This window comes from Strix uralensis, chromosome 6 (genome assembly GCF_047716275.1).
Source record: "Strix uralensis isolate ZFMK-TIS-50842 chromosome 6, bStrUra1, whole genome shotgun sequence".
Lineage (NCBI taxonomy): Eukaryota > Metazoa > Chordata > Aves > Strigiformes > Strigidae > Strix > Strix uralensis.
This window is the reverse complement of record NC_133977.1, coordinates 40,702,507-40,722,237: the sequence shown is the minus strand read 5'-3', so window position 1 is coordinate 40,722,237 and position 19,731 is coordinate 40,702,507. Positions and strand designations below refer to the sequence as shown.

The 19,731-nt window shown below is 38.4% G+C and overlaps 1 protein-coding gene across 5 annotated transcripts in view; it reads right to left on the bottom strand.

The window, feature by feature from the left end:
- The window catches only part of ARHGAP15 (Rho GTPase activating protein 15), a 326,332-nt gene that overhangs the window by 302,478 nt on the left and 4,123 nt on the right, over positions 1 to 19,731 (bottom strand). For 4 of the 5 annotated variants that reach the window (XM_074873787.1, XM_074873784.1, XM_074873788.1 and 1 more), the window contains one exon: positions 6,588 to 6,767. In XM_074873787.1, the coding sequence (XP_074729888.1) occupies positions 6,588 to 6,752 (165 nt within the window). In that variant the 5' untranslated portion in view covers positions 6,753 to 6,767. Of the gene's footprint in view, positions 1 to 6,587; positions 6,768 to 12,903; positions 13,027 to 19,731 lie in introns of those variants that run through there. The other variant, XM_074873789.1, reaches the window with a different exon arrangement.

The window sequence follows — 19,731 nt, the reverse complement described above, 5'->3', positions numbered from 1 at the left end:
CTTTTCCTCTAACGTTTTAGGACACCTTCCTCAATTTGTTTGATTATTATTACTTTATCTGAACCATTTCCTCCCCTAACTAGACATCTTCCCTAATGCAGAGTTATGAACATATCATTTCACAAGATGTGCCGCGTTAGCCACGTCTCGATGACAGCACATGGTATGTCAGTTTAGGGAAAGAGCAGCAATTCTATCCCACCCACCTTGTGCTCCCATGAAACTGCCAAGCCCGCAGTACTCCGCCGAAGAACAATTTACCATAATATTAGTTGTCAGTAAATTCAAAGACGGAACTCCTAAAGCTATAAAATGGATTAGAAGCAATTTAAAAAAGAATTAACAAACTAGAGTAAGAGTATACTGTCAACAAACAAATGCTTCATCATAGCACTGTAATTTGGAATTTTAATTACCCCTCTGCTTCTGTAACAAAACAATGTCTGAACTGGCAGCCATTTGAATCTCTCACAGGTCATTGAGCATTCTAGTTAATTACTCTATGAATAGCCTGTTTTTCTCCCCTCTGGAAACACGTTTCTAATGGCAGTCAAGGTCTGACAAATGTGTCATCTACATAATTAGCTAGGAAGCAACACAAAACATTAAACATGCTTTGTGCCGACAACTATCAAAACATTTCATTTGTTGTCAATTATTCATTACTTTGTAGGTTCTGAAGGGGTTGTTATTATGAAAATAAGTCCAGATGCTAACAAGGTTAGAGTTTTTTATTCAAATTAGTAATCAGAGGACTAACTTTAAAAAATGTATCCCATGTACATTTATGGCAGCATTCAATCAGTACTAAATTATAAACGAATTTAGTTAAGTTCCAGTTAAAATAGCCATGGCAGAGCACATAGACTAATTTGTAGAGTTGCATCTCTCTTTGAAGTTTTAGGATCTAAGCTGAAGTAGCAAACTTTCAGAACCTTTGGCAAGACTAATTTGTGCTTGGTAAATAGAGTAAAGATTTTCACAGCATGAGATAATGTAAGATTGAAAAAATAAAAAAAAAAAAATGGAGGTTTTTGAACCTTTTTTCTACCCTTCTGTCACACTGAGTAAAAGTCAAAATCAGCAATTCCAACTCATATAATATCTCGTCTGAACTTCAGTGTGGTTTAACAAGGAAGCCAAACCAGTCACATTCACCACTCCCCTAATAGAGCTGAAATGAATTTATCCTCGCTTTTAAGAAGAAATAGGTGCTGGTTATTTCTTTTTTCTATGATCTCATTATGATGCTGCCTATCAAGCTGAAATGGTACAGTGAAAATGTTTGGAAGAGAAATAAAGGGGGAGTTTCACAATAAAATTAACTTCTTTTTAGCCAAGATTATTTCAGATGAAGTACTATGGTACAAATATACAATGAAGAATACCTTCTCACAAGGCATATATAAGAAAAAAAGGGAAAAAAATATTCAGAAAACCAAAGGCTCATTCTGAGCCTGAAAAAACACCTGCACAATAAATGTTGATCCTGAAAAAGGGTTGGGAGGCAACTTGAGTTTTTCCATTGAGAAAAAATGCTTCTTGAAGGTAAGCTGAACCCTAAATTATTCTAATGCATCAATATTCTATGTTCAGCCTCTAAGTCAAAGAAGTTTCTAGTATGTAGGACATACATGAGCATGCAGGGGCACATCTGGGAGCGGTGCCCAGTGCAGGCTGAAGGCCCCTGCCCTGGAGCCAGAGCAGCTCCTCAGGTGGGGAGCAAGGGACACATGTAGGAAATGGCTGAAAAACTGGAGTCAAGGGCCGAACTAGTCAGTCTGCAAGCACGACACACGTCCAAGAGTAGATCTAGGTTTTGGAAACACAAAACCAGCTTGATTACAGTAAGGGGACATATGACACCTTTCATTTCTCATTTTTCTGCACTAAAAAGGAGAATGACTAACGTTACTCAACAAATTATTGGTTTTTTTTTAAATATTCATGTTCATGAAGTAAAAATGGACTGTGTTTATAGTCTCACTGCTTTCATACCCACCCTGAAATATCTGGAGCGAACAAGGTGTAAGCTTGTATTTATTAACAATTACCACACTTGTCATGGGAAGCTCATATACTTTTCTACATCTGTCCCAGTGTTATTATATGATTTGTGTAACACCTTGAAGGGAACACAGCTATTTCCTTACAGTGACAAAAGCAGATGCATCTGTTATGGACTAGTGTATGACGATAAAATTTTCAGTGAATAAAGTCTGGGCAGTCACTATTAGAACACAATAAAGGGAATATTTTTCCACTTCCACCTCAGATGTACACAGCTATGACAGGAGAAGGTTTTCTGCTTTTAGAAATATTTTGTCAAGCTTTATTTTTTCATCCAGGAAAAAAGTAAACTGGGGAGAAAAAGGAATCCTCAGAAACTTTCCCTAAATACACTGTACTATAAAAGAAGCTCTGATGATCTCTCAGAGATTGAAATAATCCATTTTCAGCTAAAACTACCCATAGCAATGAAACTGAAAATACTCAAAAAGAGGGCTGGAGACTGTCTTGTAATTAACATTAAACAGATAACATATTTACGAGGAAGTCAAAATATTTTGGAAGCTGATAATCCTGTAAGCCTTAACATGGTATAAAAACAACAAATAAATGCAAAGTGTTACTGTTACACATGCCTGCCTGATCAATGGTTTTCACATATTGATCTATAAATGGAGTTGACAGTCTGTGTTGGCTGCACATTTTCCAAGCAGCTCTATTTTTGTACAAAACCAATACGGGCAATTACCTTTGTTTGAGATGCCAAGTCTTATCAATTCAATGTGATTTAGTGTCATTTTAATTAAATATCAGGATCTACTTCAGGACAATCTATACAAACAAAGCCTCAAACTTGACTATAAGCTTGATTTGATGTAAACATGTACAAGCCCTGCAATTTCAAAATATGGCTCAAAAACTCTGCTAAACAGAAGGCTTATATTTTTAGCAATTTTATTTCTGTTTTTTTGGCTAGCCATAACTTTGGCAAGTGTTCTATGATCACAGGAGTAAGAAACAAAAGAAGATTGCTTCCCGTTTCCCTGATAATGTATTAGAGAGATAAATAAACCTACCAGTTTGTTTAACCTAATCAGAAAAAGCTCTAATACATTAACATTTTGGAATGTCTAAATAGATTCTAATTCTTAATATAGACACCAATAAAAAAAGACATTTCATTGTTTGAAGTTGTTCTGAATGAAGCAAAATGCAGTTCCCTGGGGTTTAACAGATGAAAATAGCAAATATTCATTTACATTTCTAGTTCAGACACTAACATTATGCACAGAAAGAGCCCTTGCTTACCACAGTCTGTGTCCAGCTTCATGATTTGTGCTCTTTAAACTCTACATTAATATTAGTTTCAACCTTTACACAAAGCTCAAGCATTTCCATTGAAATAAATAACGTAAACCCCCAAGAATCTGGCTTTTGCGTCAGTTATCTTATGCATTCCACATTTGCATCTTCACTACTATAAAATGCACAAGTGCATATGGCCCTACTGATGTATGATGCATATCCTTCTTTGTCACAGTATAGAAAATAATCTGTCCACCTTCAGAAGTATAGCCCCAGGTGTGCTTACAAGCATCACAGCAAATGTTTGAGAATACAACAAATCCCTTAGAGAAAATTATGTATTTTCTTCTCTATAAATCACCAGTCATCTTTCTGGTTTTTTTGCCTGTTTTTTGCCCTTTATTGTCAGGAGAGTTCAGTTCTTTCCCAAATATGTTTTAGAAATATATATTTCTGTTGATTGTTCAAAATGTGCCAAATGCTGATTGCCTTAATCCACTGAAGTCAGTGGGTTTTGCATTAGTCGAGTAAAAAGGATTTGACCCATTTATTAATAGAACATAGAGTATAGTGCACATGCTGAGTATGAGTGGCAAAAGAGTGAGATGGAGTCCCTTATTCAGCTATTTCTAGTTTTTAAAGAGAAAAAATATCTCTGATGATACAATAAAAATATTCAGTCAATGTAAAATAGAAAATAAGCATAATCAGTAGATACCATGTAGATTATATATATCATCTAAACAGATGCAGACTGGTGAAAACAACAAATTTCCAAATAGAAAAATCAGGATAAATCCTTTTTATCTTTGAGCACAAAATAATTAGCTTTGCTTAACATACTGGTAATACGTATCTTTTAGCAGGGATCTGCGTGCCTTTAAACCAAAAGTGAAAACTGTGTCTATAAGTGCACTGGAAAAGAGCATCACAAATTTTAAAACAAGATTACTAAATATATATGCATGTGTGTGTATCAGTTGGACGCTGCTTTTTCAAGACACTCGGACACACAGAGACTACTCTCCTCCATTACTTTCCCCAAAATCCTTCACAAGTCACATGCACGGATTCAGATATGTCAGCATGCAATTGATACACGCAGTTGATATTTTCACTGGCCTTTTAACTTGAATCTCACTGCATTTAAAGCACATATTTTGAAAACGTTTGGATCCTTAGAAATTTTGCTTTTAGTTTGGGTGTTAGCAAACTACTTTAAGAGGCTTATTTAAGCAAATACACCAAAACACTTTCAGTCTGTCAATATCTAGTCAGAATATTCTGCATGGCAAAAAGAGATGAAAAGAATTGAAATAGAAAGGAAATTAGTAGCATGGCAAGCTTTCAATCTATTATGTCGGAGCCAAGTTTGCTTGGTAAAATGACATATACTCAGTAAAATTCCACTTTTATATAATTAGCTACTAAACAAATATAACACAAAGCAACTTTTCAGCTCTCAGCCAATGAACATATATTGTACCTGCTATGGTTATTGGAATGCGGCAGTGAATATTTATGTCTAATTTAACTTTTTAGAGCCCTTGCTCTGTAACAGTCCAGCATACTATCCCCAAAACTAAAGTTATGTAACAAGGTAATATCAACAATGAGAAACTGCATGATAAAATCCTGCCCAAAAGTGAAAAATGCTAATTTTGTCTCATTTAGCAGCTGGATACAGAAATGCTCATTAGTTTTAAGAGGGTTAATCCTTTTAACTTTTGCATATTGATATGCCAATTATGCCTAATTGTACAAGAGGCATCAGTCAAGGTAATAGTGCATAAACACATGAAAGTTATTAAGTACATCCCAACATGTAATAAAGTAGGTGTTAATTGGTAGCTGAGTTCTGCAGGCTATTGAGGTGGATAATTCATTGAGAGATGGATCACTTGTAATTTCTCTACATAATTCCTTTTGCAGTCTCATGCTGTGATGTTTTCATGCTTGTCAAAAACAACTGCAGCCTAGTGCCTTTTGTTAAACACAGCCAATAAAATATGTTAGGCATCATTAAATATACTTAACTTTTAAACTTTTTCAAAGGTACAGCTCTTCCTGATAATACATTATAGTGTTCCCAGTAAATTAGTATAAGCATCGTTTCAGGTTTGTAATGGAGGAACATTTCACGTCAGATAAAAAGGAAGAAACATGTACAGTGTGTCTGAGGCAAACAATATAGTTTAAATGGAAGGTAAATGAGTATCTTATCAGCTGCTAAGATCTAAGCAGAATTTTCTCCCTGGAAATATAAGGTGAAATGAATTATGTTATACCAGAGAAATTAATGTTTAAAATAATGTAATTCTAAATAAGTCTGAATTTTAAGTCTGAACTATGAGTAAACAGGGAAGAAAATACAGATGTTATTGTAGGCTTCCTCCATTTAATAACTTTGTTAGAAAGCTGAATATTTCATAGGAATCCATTAGCTCAACAAAACAAAAAAGCAATGGTTGGCATGGTTGTGAGAAGTCACTGAGACCTGGGACTCTGTCCCCAGCTAACAGAGTTTTCTCCCTCATTTGCATTCTCTGAGAACAAAATGGATCTGGAGTCCAAAAAGTGGCTAACATTGCATAAATAATTTTGTAACATCATATGGCCTCAGCTGCAAGTTGCCACCATTATGGAAGAAAATTAACCAGGGGAGACTCATACCAATCAGTTTGTTTAGTAGCTCAGAAGGAGTACAGGGGCAGGGACGCAACTGGCAATAGAGTTCATCACTAACTATTTAATTTCTAAAAAAGATGGCAATGGATAAAAAATTACTCAACTCTTTCAACTCTGTCAACTATTAAAATAATAAGGGAACTTCAGAGCCTGATGTTTTACAATTCATTCATTCTTACAGCAAGAATTGGTTTTTTTACGGACAAAGTTGTCCTTTATTTGTGGAGTTGTAATTTCCATTTCTTTTCTTTTGTCTGCTTTTAAAGTTTGTTTTTTGAGAAATCATGACACATATCTGATACTGTATTATTCTCTACATCAGCCATACTTAAGTACTGTAACACTTCAGAGTTGAAATGATGAATAGATGCTGTGATCACGACCACCAAAGCCAAATTTTGTCTTTCATTAAAGAAAAATTGTTATTCCAATGCCTAGCCATATTCCTAAAAATGTATTAGTGCCATTAAATCCTTCCTTGCAAGGGCTGATCATGAAACCAGTATCTTTAACCACACTTAAAATAATTCTGTATTTTTTAAAAAATTGGAAGACTCAGAAAATATTAGCAGTATTTTACTTACAGGCTCAGCAACTTTCACATTCTCGGACAGAATCATAGATTTGCTTTGGCTCAGTCTATCGTGGTGACTGTTGGTGTTTTTGATCCTCATTTGAACAGCCCCCGTATTGTGGTGGGAAGGATTAGGCTTTTCAGAAGCTGTATCAGAAGTTGTAGACCTTTCCATGGTTACTTGGATAACCTGAAGAACATAAAATAAGAGCATTAATCTAGGGACCCTTCATACAGAAATGTATCAATGCCAGTTATATGTCACTGTAGTCAGGAGAAGAAGCTGAGTTATCTTTCTGGCAAGATCTTGATCATCTTTGAACACCAGGATAACTATCATCTGTGTCAACCTGTAGTTTTATTATTGTCCTTATCACTCACCCATCCAATCTGCCTTGGAAGAGTTAGTTTATGTAAAAGATTATCCTTATCTCAAAAGCCATTCTCCTCTATGGTGTAATCTCCCTGCAAGCCTCTGTCACGTCCAGCTGGCAGTCACTACACTTTGTCTTTGGCCCCGCTCACACTCCACATTTGAAATCTTGCAAAGGAAAATGACATGCTGTGAAGCCAATTAACATATCTTACCTCCACAGTTCGATACATGCATGTTACAAGTGCATTACAGGACCACGCTGCAACTCGGCAAGCGTCCTAGATTCAAACCCAGATCAGATAAAACTTCCCTTAATTTTTACTGTTCTACCAACAGTGCAGATAAGATTTCTGGTTTTCTGTTCGTTTTAAAAATTTTGAAATGAATAAATGGCTGAGCACATCAGCCCTCAAGGCCTTGGAGGGACTGGGGGGGAACTTGTACCTTCTCTAGCAGTGCTGCTGTTCAACCTCCTGTCTCGGCATTAGTACAACTCAACAAACTCTGTACTAGCTATTCAAAGTCCCAAAACATTTTTCATCAGCAAGAGTTGCTTTATATTACCTGTACAAAACATCAGGACAGTGATGTACAACACTCGCTCTATTTTCTTTTCCCCTAGTTCACCCTGGCACTACTATATGTAAATCATGGGTGAAGTAGTATGGTAAAAGTCACAAGAAAACTTGCTATTTATATTGTGATGTAACTATATGAGAAAATGTGTAAGGAAGAGATACTATATAAGCTGGAATTGCTGGTTTCCCAACTATGGAGCCAGGGAAATGGAAATCCATTTAAGCACAGTTATAACATAAACTGTTGAAAATCAGCATTTTCCAAATGGGTTTGAAAAGCACAAGTTTTTCTAGCAACATCTCCCCGATTTCTGAAGATTCAAAAAGATGAAATTCCCTGATTTCAGGAAAGTCCATTTCTATGAAGGCATTAGAGTAGAGGAAGATACGGTACTGGTGTGAAGGTGGGAGGGGGAGATGAGAAGCATTACTGGATGTCTCTGGGTAGGACCACAGCTCTTGTGCTGGTGAAAGGACAGTTCTCATAGCTCTGCCCTCTCCTGACCCTGATAAATCAATTCCTTACAGGAAACTGCCTTAGATGTAGAGGAAGATAACGAGAGGTCATGCAGACACAGAATTGTTGCGGTTGGAAGACACCTCTGCAGGGCATTTGCTCCAACCCCCCTGTCCAAGCAGGACCACCTAGAGGTGGTTGCCCAGGACCATGTCCAGAGGCTTTCTAATATCTTCAGGGGATTTAAACTCATATAGCCAGAGATATGAAAACAGGAGGAAACACAGCATTCTTCAAGAGAGAAATGAGAAGAAGAAAGTGCTTCAATATTAGCCATTACTCCCTCAGCATTATGTGCCATGATAGAAACACTAACTTTAATAACAGCAACAATAAATCTTATGCTCATTGTCTGTTTCTTGCATTGAATTAGTTACTCAAAGATCCCTACAGAAGTTAAGCCACAGAAAGAGAGGAGAAAAATTTGACTAAAGCTGTGTCCTGCTACTCAGGAGTATGCATGCCTATTTCTGCTGCAGAGCTGGTATAGGACACCGGGGAAAACTCTTTACGTGGACCTTTGATAGATGACACTGTGTGTTCTCCCCGCAAGACACTTCTCACAACCCTTTGGAGCAGTTGCTACTCCAGCCCATGTCTCAGGGACACTTTGCCATTTTGGCAGTAAGGTCTAAGTAGGAATGATTTCTTCCTCCTTCTAAACTTGGAGAGCCAAACCATTTTGTATTTCATGTTGGTATCAAATCAAAATTGCTTCTCAACAGATTTTCAGTAGGCTCCAGGCTGGAGAGCTGATCAGACTCGAGAGACGAGAGCAACACTGGCTCTGTCACTGATCCAATGTTTGGCTGGAGCACATCTCTCAGATTTTCTTCTGAAATCTCCCACCTATAAAACTCTGACATATCTCTTCTTGGGAGCATTATGAGTTTTAACTGGGTAGTCTCTGTCTGGTGTTGTCAGTACATGATGTGCTATAAAAAAGTTTAATAGTATGACAAAGTCATGCCCTGGATCTCAAGTAGGAACACAGTCAGTAAATGACAAGTCTGCAAAGACTTCTGAAAATTTTTATTCTGATCTCGTTGAACCTTAGTTAATTTTCCACAAAACTGCCACTAATTCACACACATCAGAGTATTACAAGGAGATTTTCTGAGGCACCAAAATTACAGGGAGCAACATAAAAGAAAAGAAAAACGCCCAAACCCCAACATTTCCACCATCAGATTTTATTTGTCTTAGTGTAGAGCATGGCAAGTTCTTGCAGACTATGAAAAGAAAGGTCATGTGTCAAAAGTTGCTCCCTTAGGATTTCCAGGTAGAAGTCCTTTGCTGTCCAAAATCCATTAAGACTCCTCACAGCGTTATCAGCCCTGCATGCCAGTAGATGGCACCCTGAATATGAGCTCCACAAACGCAACGGCATTGCATTCACGTTTGCAAGAATTTAGTAGTACTTACACTCAGCCCTCTTTTTTTAATTATATTTTTAAAACTTTTAAAAAAATAACAGAGGGGAAGAGAGTCAGGAAACAGATCAAATATTAACAGAAAATATAAAAAGGATCCTATCTGATGCTTTTATGATTTGGTGCTTCCAAACTGTTATTAGCACCAGGGCCAAGTTTGGACCGGTTTTGCAGGGGAATTCGTTTCACATACTTTGGAAGGCAGAGCTGCCAAGCCCTGTGCAACTGCTTGTGAGGCACTCCATGTTCATTATATAATTAGCTAATTTGCCTTTTGGCAAATAGTTAGCATCTGGATATAAATTTTAGTTTTGAAACCTCCTACAGTTGATTTGCTGGAGAAAGGCATTAAACCAAGACAGACCTTCCCTGCCCCCCTTCCTTGTTGTTTATAGGGTTTCTGGAGCAAAGGAGCAACATAACTTTAAGGCATTCACCTAAGAGAAGGGGAGCAGGGAACACCCTGAAAAAAACCTCTTGGAAGTACCTGTTTTGGGGCACTGTGGAACAGAAGCAGCAGGTTGTATAAGGGTGGGGAAAAGTTGTTGGACAGTACAGGTACAAGAAAAATTCTTGACATGAGGTTAGACAGATGATACAGGAAGGGAAAACTGATTCACAGAGTAGGGAAAAAAGGTTATGTTGGATATGAGAAAGGAGAAGTTTAATTTCTGGAGAGTGGGTAAATCAGCTTGCTTACGGGGCAAGAAACACCACTGAGCTGAAGGGACAAAATCATCTTTCTGACTAGGACAACAAAAGCAATCCAGTCCTACACAGACAGCCACTTTTGAAGATAACCTCAGAAGTTCGAGAGTCCTCACTGAAGGAAGAAGCGGTTCATACTTTAACTGAAATTCACAACCTCAGTGGGTTAACACTTGCAGTCACCTTCCTCACAAATTGGTCCATGTGTTTGGGATGCTTGGAGAGGAGACAAGCCTGCTCCAGCAAGTAGCACAGCATCCCCACAGTGAACCAGGCTGAGCTGAAGACAGACCTCAGACACCAACCTCAGGTGTGAGGTGGCTGCTAAATAGCCAAGTGGCATTTGACTTATCTGGCAGATCATTGGTTAAGATCCTAAACCCCTGATTTCTACATGTACAGTTGACTTTCACACACGTAGTATGGAAGTAATGAGTATCACAGAGATGAAAAACAGAAAGGTTATTGCAGATGCAAATCCGCACACACGGTAAAAACATCCCTTTTCTGAGAATCATGTCCAGGTTAAAGGAGTTACACAGCAAATTGTGGAGATCAGATTTCAGTCTTCCTCACAAAGTGCTGCGTCTTGGCAAAACTATTTTTCAAGAACATTTTCTGTAACATTTCCTTTAGAAACAGTGCTTGCAGAAAATCTTGATGCCTGATAACCACAAAAATATTTCAATTATTTCTCATTTTCCTTTGATGGGGAAAAATTATTTTCTGCCTTTTCTCTTCGAAAAGAGAAAGGTGATGATAAAAAAACCAAAGTAACATTGTTAACTTCCCCATGAAAAACAAAACAAATCAAATCATTCCTTTTGGTATTTATAATTTCCATGAAAAAAAGTAAAAATATACTTTTTAGCTGTTTGAAGAAATTAAGACATCATGTTTATCTCACTTTCATTCTTATGTCTTTGGTAGCTTAATTATTGTTTCTGTCTCACGATAGCAGACAGTAACTATTCCTCTCCTACAGCAAATCATGGAGCTAGAGGAACTTTTATATTGCATTTATCAGGTTTTTAATCCATTTTGACATGTTGTTTTGTCCAGAATTGATCATATAATGAGTGGACTGACCAGTATTACCCAAGAACTGTATTTCATGAGTTTTGGTACAGTATCAATAAAGTTAGCATATAGGTTTTCTACAAAGCAAAGCAAAGCATTAGTTCTTCAAGAAACAAGAGGGTAGCAGTATTTCAAAATTTTGGCTTGAGCTATGCCTACATTCCCTACAGCTACGTACAGTGAAAGACAGAATACAACTGTTCATTCATTAGCAACTTGTGCCAAGTAGTTGTAACAAGTATTTTTATCTAAGAAAGGAAAAAATCTATCCATGATTAATATAATGTGTTACATTTGTGATTCAGGATTATGAGGTCTAAAACATTGTGTATATTTTTCAAAATTTCTCAATATAAGGTTTTAATTTCTTCAACTTTTTTCCTTATGACATATGCACCACTATCAAGTCAGAAGCATAATGAACATGAAAGTGCTCAACATAGTAACGTGAAAACACTGCAAAATTAAAGCACATCTTGTTACATTCACTAACTCCATTCTTCTGCTGAAGAGCATTCTGTATATGAAAAGCATCCATTGAAACCTAATGCAACAATATTACAGAAAAATAAAATTCAACACTAGGTTCACCATTACACTTAGACACGTGAGCTTGAAAAAACATAGAAATGGAAGAGGAAGTAAGAGTTAACAAATGAAAAAACAAGCTAATGCCACACACGTGGTGAGTCAGAGCATTTTTAAAGGAGAAAACGTACTGCTGTGTCTGTGAAAGAAGCGTTTAAAATCAACACACCTACGTAAATATTTCTGCTGTTGGGTTTTGCTCTTAGCCTTTGCTACACTGTTTGTTATCTCTGCTGAAGTACAGCTCAGGGGCAGTAAGTGCTTAAACACACAACTGATGGAAATAAAGGGGAACAGATGAAAAAAATATCGGTAAAGAGAGAGGGTAACAAGTAAATTGCCACAGAGCTTTTTTCAATTATTCTTATCTGCACTCTGCTGTGTCTTTATTTTTTTCAACTATCCCCACCACACTGCTCTCATAGCTAACACGTCACACATCTGCGCCCAGGGCACGGACACAAACAGCAAAGGCTGCTGAGGGATACGGTGTGCTGGGCTGGTGCCCAGAAGTGTCCTGAAGCCAGTTTATCTGAGTACTAGAAAAACAGAAAAATCCATTGTAATGAAAATACAAAGCAGATGTAACATTCCTATGCCTTTTCCTTTGCAAAAAGATGTCATCCAGCCTGGAATAATTTGTACTTAGGAACTAGCATTAATTTCAACCATCAGTCATATCTCTAGTCAAAGTAGGAGATCAGGAACGACACTACATCACCATTGTCTGGGTCTTTACTCCAGTTTTATCCTTTTATACCAGATGATAGACAATAAAGCAAAATTTCGTGCTGAGTTCAGTCTGCTGTAAAATGTTAAATGTCCTAAACTCAACAGCACAGTTTCCCTTATCAACCGAAATTGTAATCTCAGCAAACATCAAGCGAGTTAGTCGATACAACCCAAGTCCTACCAAAGCCATGCTCATCAGCATTAATTATCACGGCCCCTTTTAATTTTTTCACCCGTTGCAACCATATTAGACCTTCGGTGGTGTCTCTCAGAAGAGACAACACACTGAACAAGGATCACGGGGGTCATCTTACCTCATGTGTCTAAAGGCTGGCTTTGTAGTCACTGTTTTCTAGTCCAGTATTTGAGGACTTTGCAAATAAAAGCAGAAATAGCCCACAGAGTTCTTCAGGCAACTCTAATTTACATGTACAGTTACCCATGCCTCTCCTGTGGTCAAAGAGAAGAGTAAAACATCTTTTCCATTTTGTTTGTAGCAATATCTCACTGCCCAACATTTCTCTGTTACCATGTGTGGAATGCGCTGCTCAGCCCATTGTTCACTATTTTATTTATGCTCTGAGGTATATAATCCAGTCTCTGTGAGGATGCACCTAAAGGCAAATTTCCTGACATAGCTTGGCCCAAATCATAGCAAGCTTCCTAGGCAGTAGCCCAGTACAAGAAGTAAAGCATTTTCAAACATTGCTGTTAAAGAGCTCTTAGGCTAAAGAATCTTTTATCCTTGAGATTTTAACTTGGTCCTTGATATGACGATCATTTCAAACTTTTTGGTTTATTCTCTTATATTAAAAGAGGGTTATATTTTACAATAACACTTGGTTAATAACGACACAATTCTCATGATTGAAATCTCATGTACCAGCTTAATATCAAGTAGGAACAAAGTGTGTTATTATTTAAAATAATTTCTTCCTACTTGGTGCAATACAGGACATATGATTCCAGACAGGTCTTAAAGGCCTGATCCTGATCTCAGGTTCACAGTGAACCCACTGAAGTTGATGGAATTACAGCCAAGAAAAAGTAATACCAAGCACACCCGAGGAGGAAAGCCAAAACATTTATTGAATTACTGAGCCAGGTATAGAAACACACTTTATAATAAGCTGCAAGGGGGAAGGATACAGAATTGCACCATTGTATAGCAGTAACTATGTTGTTCAATTTTGGGTCTAAGAACATACTGTAAGGTTGTTTTCATGACTGAGTTCCTAAGAATTAAAGTGTTAAAATGCAGTACTTTATTTCTCATTCCTGGTAGTTACCACACATATTAGGAAGATGTGATTCTTTACTTACAGTACGTCACATGGGTCTACACCGCACAATAACTTACATACTGTTACAGTTCGATGCTTCAGTGATTTCCTGCTCATGGACTGAAACACTAAAAATATGAGAAGCTTTCTGCTATGAAGATTGACTGTAGGTTTTTTTTCTATTTTTTCAACTAGTAATAGCACCTTACACAATAAAAAATTAAAAGGATAAAATAATAGAAGGCTGATGTTGAGTCCCACTTCCTAGCAGATGACAGCAAAATGTCTTAACCAAATACACAGTTTCAGTGGAAATATTATTAATCTTTATAAACTGTTGCTCGATTTGACTCAAGGATTAGATGAAGAGAGTCATGAAGACAGAAAGTGTGACTAGCTGTGCAATGGCTATCAATGAGGTTTTAAGCAGGGGCTAAGGTCCTCCTTTGTGTAATTCTGAAATTTTGTACAAGATGATAGCCGAAAGCCCTGGGATCTGTTCCCTGCTACATGTAGACCTTTAAAAATAGCAGGATCAGATGACAAAGAAAAACAGGGATCTGGAAAAGCTACTTGTACCTTATAGGGCAGAGATGTTCTGTCTCTGAAAATGCTTTCCTATCTGGATAGAAATGGCCTGAGACTTAGAAAAGGAAGAGAATGGGAGACAGTTAGTGTTCCAAAGTTGTGCAGGTATGATGAACTCTTTATATCCATATTTAATGACGACAGATCCAACTTTTCAGATCCAGCTCTACTCTAATCCTGTAATCCTCCATGACCTGCTACCTACAGGACTTCCCTGCACAAATAAAAACTTGCTAGAAAATATCGCTAGAATATTATTGTAAACAACAAAAACACTTGCAACAGGGTAGAAGAGCTTCTTCAAGTCAGCAGGTGACTGCATATGGTCATGTCTCTTCTCGCATCACTTAGTTTCTTAATTAAATTACATGTGAAGGTCTCAGGAAAGGTAACAGTTGTTTCAAAAGTTCGTCTGTCCCAATATATCATATGGGATAGCATAATGGAGTCTATTTTCACCACTCCTATGTCAATTTAATATCTCGGTTTCAAGTGGAACTTGAAGCTAAAAGTATCCTTTGTGTACAGTTTGGCCTGCATATGTTCTGGGAACATTCGTCCATAGTAGAAATTCAGTTGAATATGTAAAAGAACATGCCTGGGAAAAATTGCTACTTCTAGGTCTTCCTGCTTGGCAGCGCATTTCATTTCTTTCTGGAGTGCATCTGATCTGCGACACCTGCCTCCATTTTCCATGCTGTGCAAGCTAGACTACAATCCTTCAAATGAAGAATACTGGTCATATATACACAGTATTAAAAAAAACAAACTAGGAATATCATCTGATATGTAACATTTCTGGTGCATCCTACGTCACTGAATAGCAGAATGAGTATGGTTTAGACATTAAACCAATGGCACCAAGTAGTTTACAGCATCATAAAAGTTCATCACAACTTAGCTGATTTCACACAAATAAGACCTGAGAAGTGCTAGAGGGGAAAGCTTGGTTATTCCTGACCTGCCCTTACCTAACACAAGAGGAAAAAGATAATTTCCTTCTACCTCCTTCCTTTCTGCTATACATTTATATACTGCAGATAAGTACAGAGTAGAGTCATGGCTTTCCAACCACCACAAGTAAGATTGACCAGCTCTAAACACATTTTACACCTGCATATGATGCTTGTCGCACGGTAACTTTTTAGTTTAAAGCTGTCTAATTCCGAATAAAAAAAAAAATCCAATGTTTTCTCTAGGAAGATCACATAAGAATCACAAATTTTCTCCGGTGCTTGAAAGAAATCTGTTCCTATAGCCTAAATGTTCAGAAAAGTGTTGTTACTTTTAATGTTGCCAGATCTGAAGTGATGAGATACTATGGGAAAGGTTATTCTTGCAGTATTTACAGATACAAGCAGAAGCAGAAGTGACAGAAATTTCAAAGTAAGACTGCTTGAAATACTTCCAGCTCAATTTTGCAGAACTCCTCACAGAGATTTGGATATTCATCCAAACTTTCCATGCTTACCTGAACTAGACATGTGGTGATGGTAATTTTGGAACAGCCCAAACTCTCTAGAGAAGTAGAAGAGTTAGTACCACAAGACAAACTGATGTATTAGAAAAATATTTTTTAAACGCCTGAAAGCTTGCTGCAAATAGCCAAAGAAACAAACTTCCTATGGGTTCTAAATTTCAGAGCTTTGTCAACAGAAATTTGAGTTTCAGTTTGACAGTGGTTATATGAAGAAGCTTTCACAAGGCCAGCTTGGCTAGGACATTACAGCACCTTTGTGACCTGCACCACATTCATGTACAGGCACATGCTCCACTGGTTGATCCACAGTGGAGGAAGCACCTCACGTTCATCACTAAGTTTTATCCCACTCTACCTCTAAATCAGTTATGCACTACTGAGCACTTGGAGCAATTGTAAGTCATGCCTCAGTTTGCCTCCTGGTCCTTAGTCCCTACGCCTGTAGCATTCCCATCACTAGGAAAAAAGCCTTCTTGAGATCTGTTAAGCCTTTGGTGAAGCTGTGGCAGTTGTTTTAATCTCTTAGAATATCTTAGAGTCCCTCAATTTAGTAGTTTAAATAAACTTTTTCCATGTCTTAATCCGTTTACAGTTCCATATATCCATCATCCTAGAGGAGACTTGTCTATCAAACTGAGATACTGAGATTATTGAATAGGAAAGACTTTAAAGCCCCTCAGACTTTAAAAACAAATTAAAAGAATAAACTTACAATAAAACTATTCCTTTCTTTTTTATTTCAAACTTACAACAAAACTATCTCTGACACTGCCTGTCTCTAGTGCCTACAAGAGGTTTACCTCTTATGCAGATAACAAGACCCCCTCCTTCCCAGTCCCCAGGATAATGTTCAATTCCCCATGCTGTGCACATGAAACAGTCCCTCCTACCCTCTCTCAATCTTCCTCCATACATATCTGCAGCAGTTTTTGTGCTGTGATCCTGCAGCTGCTCCCTTACTTCTTCTCACTGCTCCCACTTCCCATCTGAGGGGGGAAAAAAAAAGCTCCAGACACTTTTAATCTGTTCCCACACTCCATCTCCACTTTCTTTTGCAGATCTCCCGGTGCTGCTCTTGTAAGAGACACTGCTGTGAAATGCAGCAGAGCCGGCACCTACAGTTTTAGGAGAAAACTTTTCAGCTACAGCAGGAACTAGAAGGGGAAATTCTTTGTGACTTGCATCAAGCAAGCCCCTCTTCTGCATTTCATGGGGCTCCTGGTTTGCTTTCTTCACCAGCCACCTCTGCCCTGGCCCAGAGCAGAGCAGAAGGCAGCAGGAGTGCCTGTCCCACGACGCTGCTCCTCAGCACCACGTGGCAAAGCGGGGAGAAGACAAAGGTGTTTGTTTTATGTGATAGCATCTGATATCACATTGTGTAGCTAACATGTCTGCTTTCAGCAAAGGAGAAATACCAAGGGTACTGTGGTGTGAAAAATATCATTGATTATGCCAGAAGTTTGAGCATAGGCTCTGTTAATTATATCTAAAATTTTTACTGCAAATGTACATGGTTTTGTGAAGGACCAAGGAAAATTTTATTTCACTAATGACTCCAGAAACCTCGTATGCATGCTTTCTGTGGGCCAGGAGACCAGAGCCCACCTGTACCACCAGTCCCACCACAGACGTGCTGCACTTGGTAGGAACAGTTAGTCAGCAGTGACAGCAGGAGCGCGGTGGTGCCAGATCCACGTGTGAACACCAACAGCCATAGTGAGAAGAGTGGCAGCCATTCATCTGCCCCCAGCATTGTTAAGAGCAAAAATACTTAACAAATATTACATTTTCTGTCGGCTGTAGGTTTATTAGGTAGTGTGGTAACATGCAGAGCTGATGGACTCCTCAAATCCCTTATTGGCTGAAATTGCTGCACTCAGCTCAAGTGAGTCTTTGCAGTCCTACATACCTGAGTTAAAACGTCCTTACAGTGCATCAACATTATTCCCTAAACATCTGTATCTTGGTGCATGATACAGGTCTGGTAAGAAATCTCTGCTTTTAGCTTTTTTCATTCTTTTATTTTTATACATTTATTGCTCTACATCTTAATAGATTCCCTCTCTTCACTTGCACTCTAGGAAAGATTTTATAAAAAGACCCAAACTTTAGATGAAAATTACAATTAGAAAAGAAGTTTTCCAATTAAAATCTCTGTGCAGCAATTCTGAATGTCTCAGGTCTGTATAACTGCACACTACTCAATCCAGAGCCAGTGCTAGACTGTCCAAAGGAAATTCAAGAATAGGTTGAAAAGCCCAGTTTCTCTAAACCTCTGCTAAGACAGGGGTCACTCCTTGCCTTAGGCAGGGCCTAGGATTAATGAGCAAGGAGGACTTGCTTTTATTTGAACTGTTTCTTCTTCCTTTGCCACTCCAAGAAGAGTGGATGGATTAATGCCACCTCCTAGTCCAAAAATCACCACAAGAATTTGATTACTTATTACTACTGGTTACTATACTTTGCTTTTTTTGCTAATAATGTAACCAAGCATGCAACATACTGCTGATAATAGAAACATTAATCTTTCTAGATCAAACCTCAGTGCTAATCAGCCCAAAGCACAATAGGCAGCATGTGTCAGAGCAGCTCTGGCAGTTGGAAAGACTGATGTAACACCTTCCTAGTGGAAAACGTTGATTCATTTGTAGCAAAGCTATTTGCTAGAAATGCATTTTGTCTGAAAGAGCCCAGGGAGGCTTCTGTTGCTGTTTGCTGTGGATGTCCTTGGCGTTACCCTCAGGCTCTCCTGCAGTGTGCGCAGGGGTTTGGCTCTGACCAGCATCACCATGTGGTCTGGGGTTCCCCCAGCCAGTGGGACACGCTGCCACTGTTGGGTCCATTCCCCCACCGTGGGCTGCTCAGTTCCCCCAAGTCCCCTGCCCCAAGCAGACATCTGACTGTCTCAGCAGCAGGTGCCTCCCGAGCCACAGCTGTAGACACCAGAAATGCTGGTGAGCATCCTGACACCTAGCAGGCTGGTGACAGACCCACCAGCCATGGAGGTGGTTCTCTTGGAGACAGAACTCCAGAGCTTCAATTGTCTTCACAAAATAACTGTCATTTCTCTCCTCACCACAAAGGAAGGGAGTTGAGCAACATCCTGAGCAGAAGACAAACAAGTACAGGTGGTAAGCACTGTGCCTTGCCTAGGAGAGGCTTCGGTATCTGGTGCAGATAGGCATTTCAGTATCTGATTCAGCACCAAATACAGTGGTGACTTTGCTCAGGGTGTGGCAGGAAAAGAAATAAGAAACAAAAAGCAAGCACGTACTTAAAGCACGTCCCTTCAGCTCTAAGCCACATTCACTTCTGTTTTTCCTTCCTCCTTACTTCCCCCTCCCCTCTTATCATGTTGCAGTTGTGCTGAAAACTGGTGGGTATCTTGGAGAAGGAGACAGAAGTCACTTTAAGTTCATTTGTTTGAGGACCATGCCTGTTCAGTGTATCAGGCACAGGCTTTGGAAGAAATATTCATGAAAACCTACAGTACCAACAAGTGAATGATTTAATGCCTGTCAGTCTCAAATGGCAGGAAGTGTTACACTGTGTCTTAAACAACCTTAACCACTAACCATAGCAATATCAAACTCATTTAGTTAATTCATTGAAGAAATGTTTTAGTAGGTACCTGTGTCTGTGTTAGTATTTTGTAACGTAACTTGCACATACCCCCAGAAGTTTAGAAGCTAATTTGGAGAACACCAATATCTGTTTAACCCTCTGATAACTTTCCCATTTGGTTCCCCAAACAGTTCTTTCTCATGCTAAAGTGAATGAAAATACAGAGA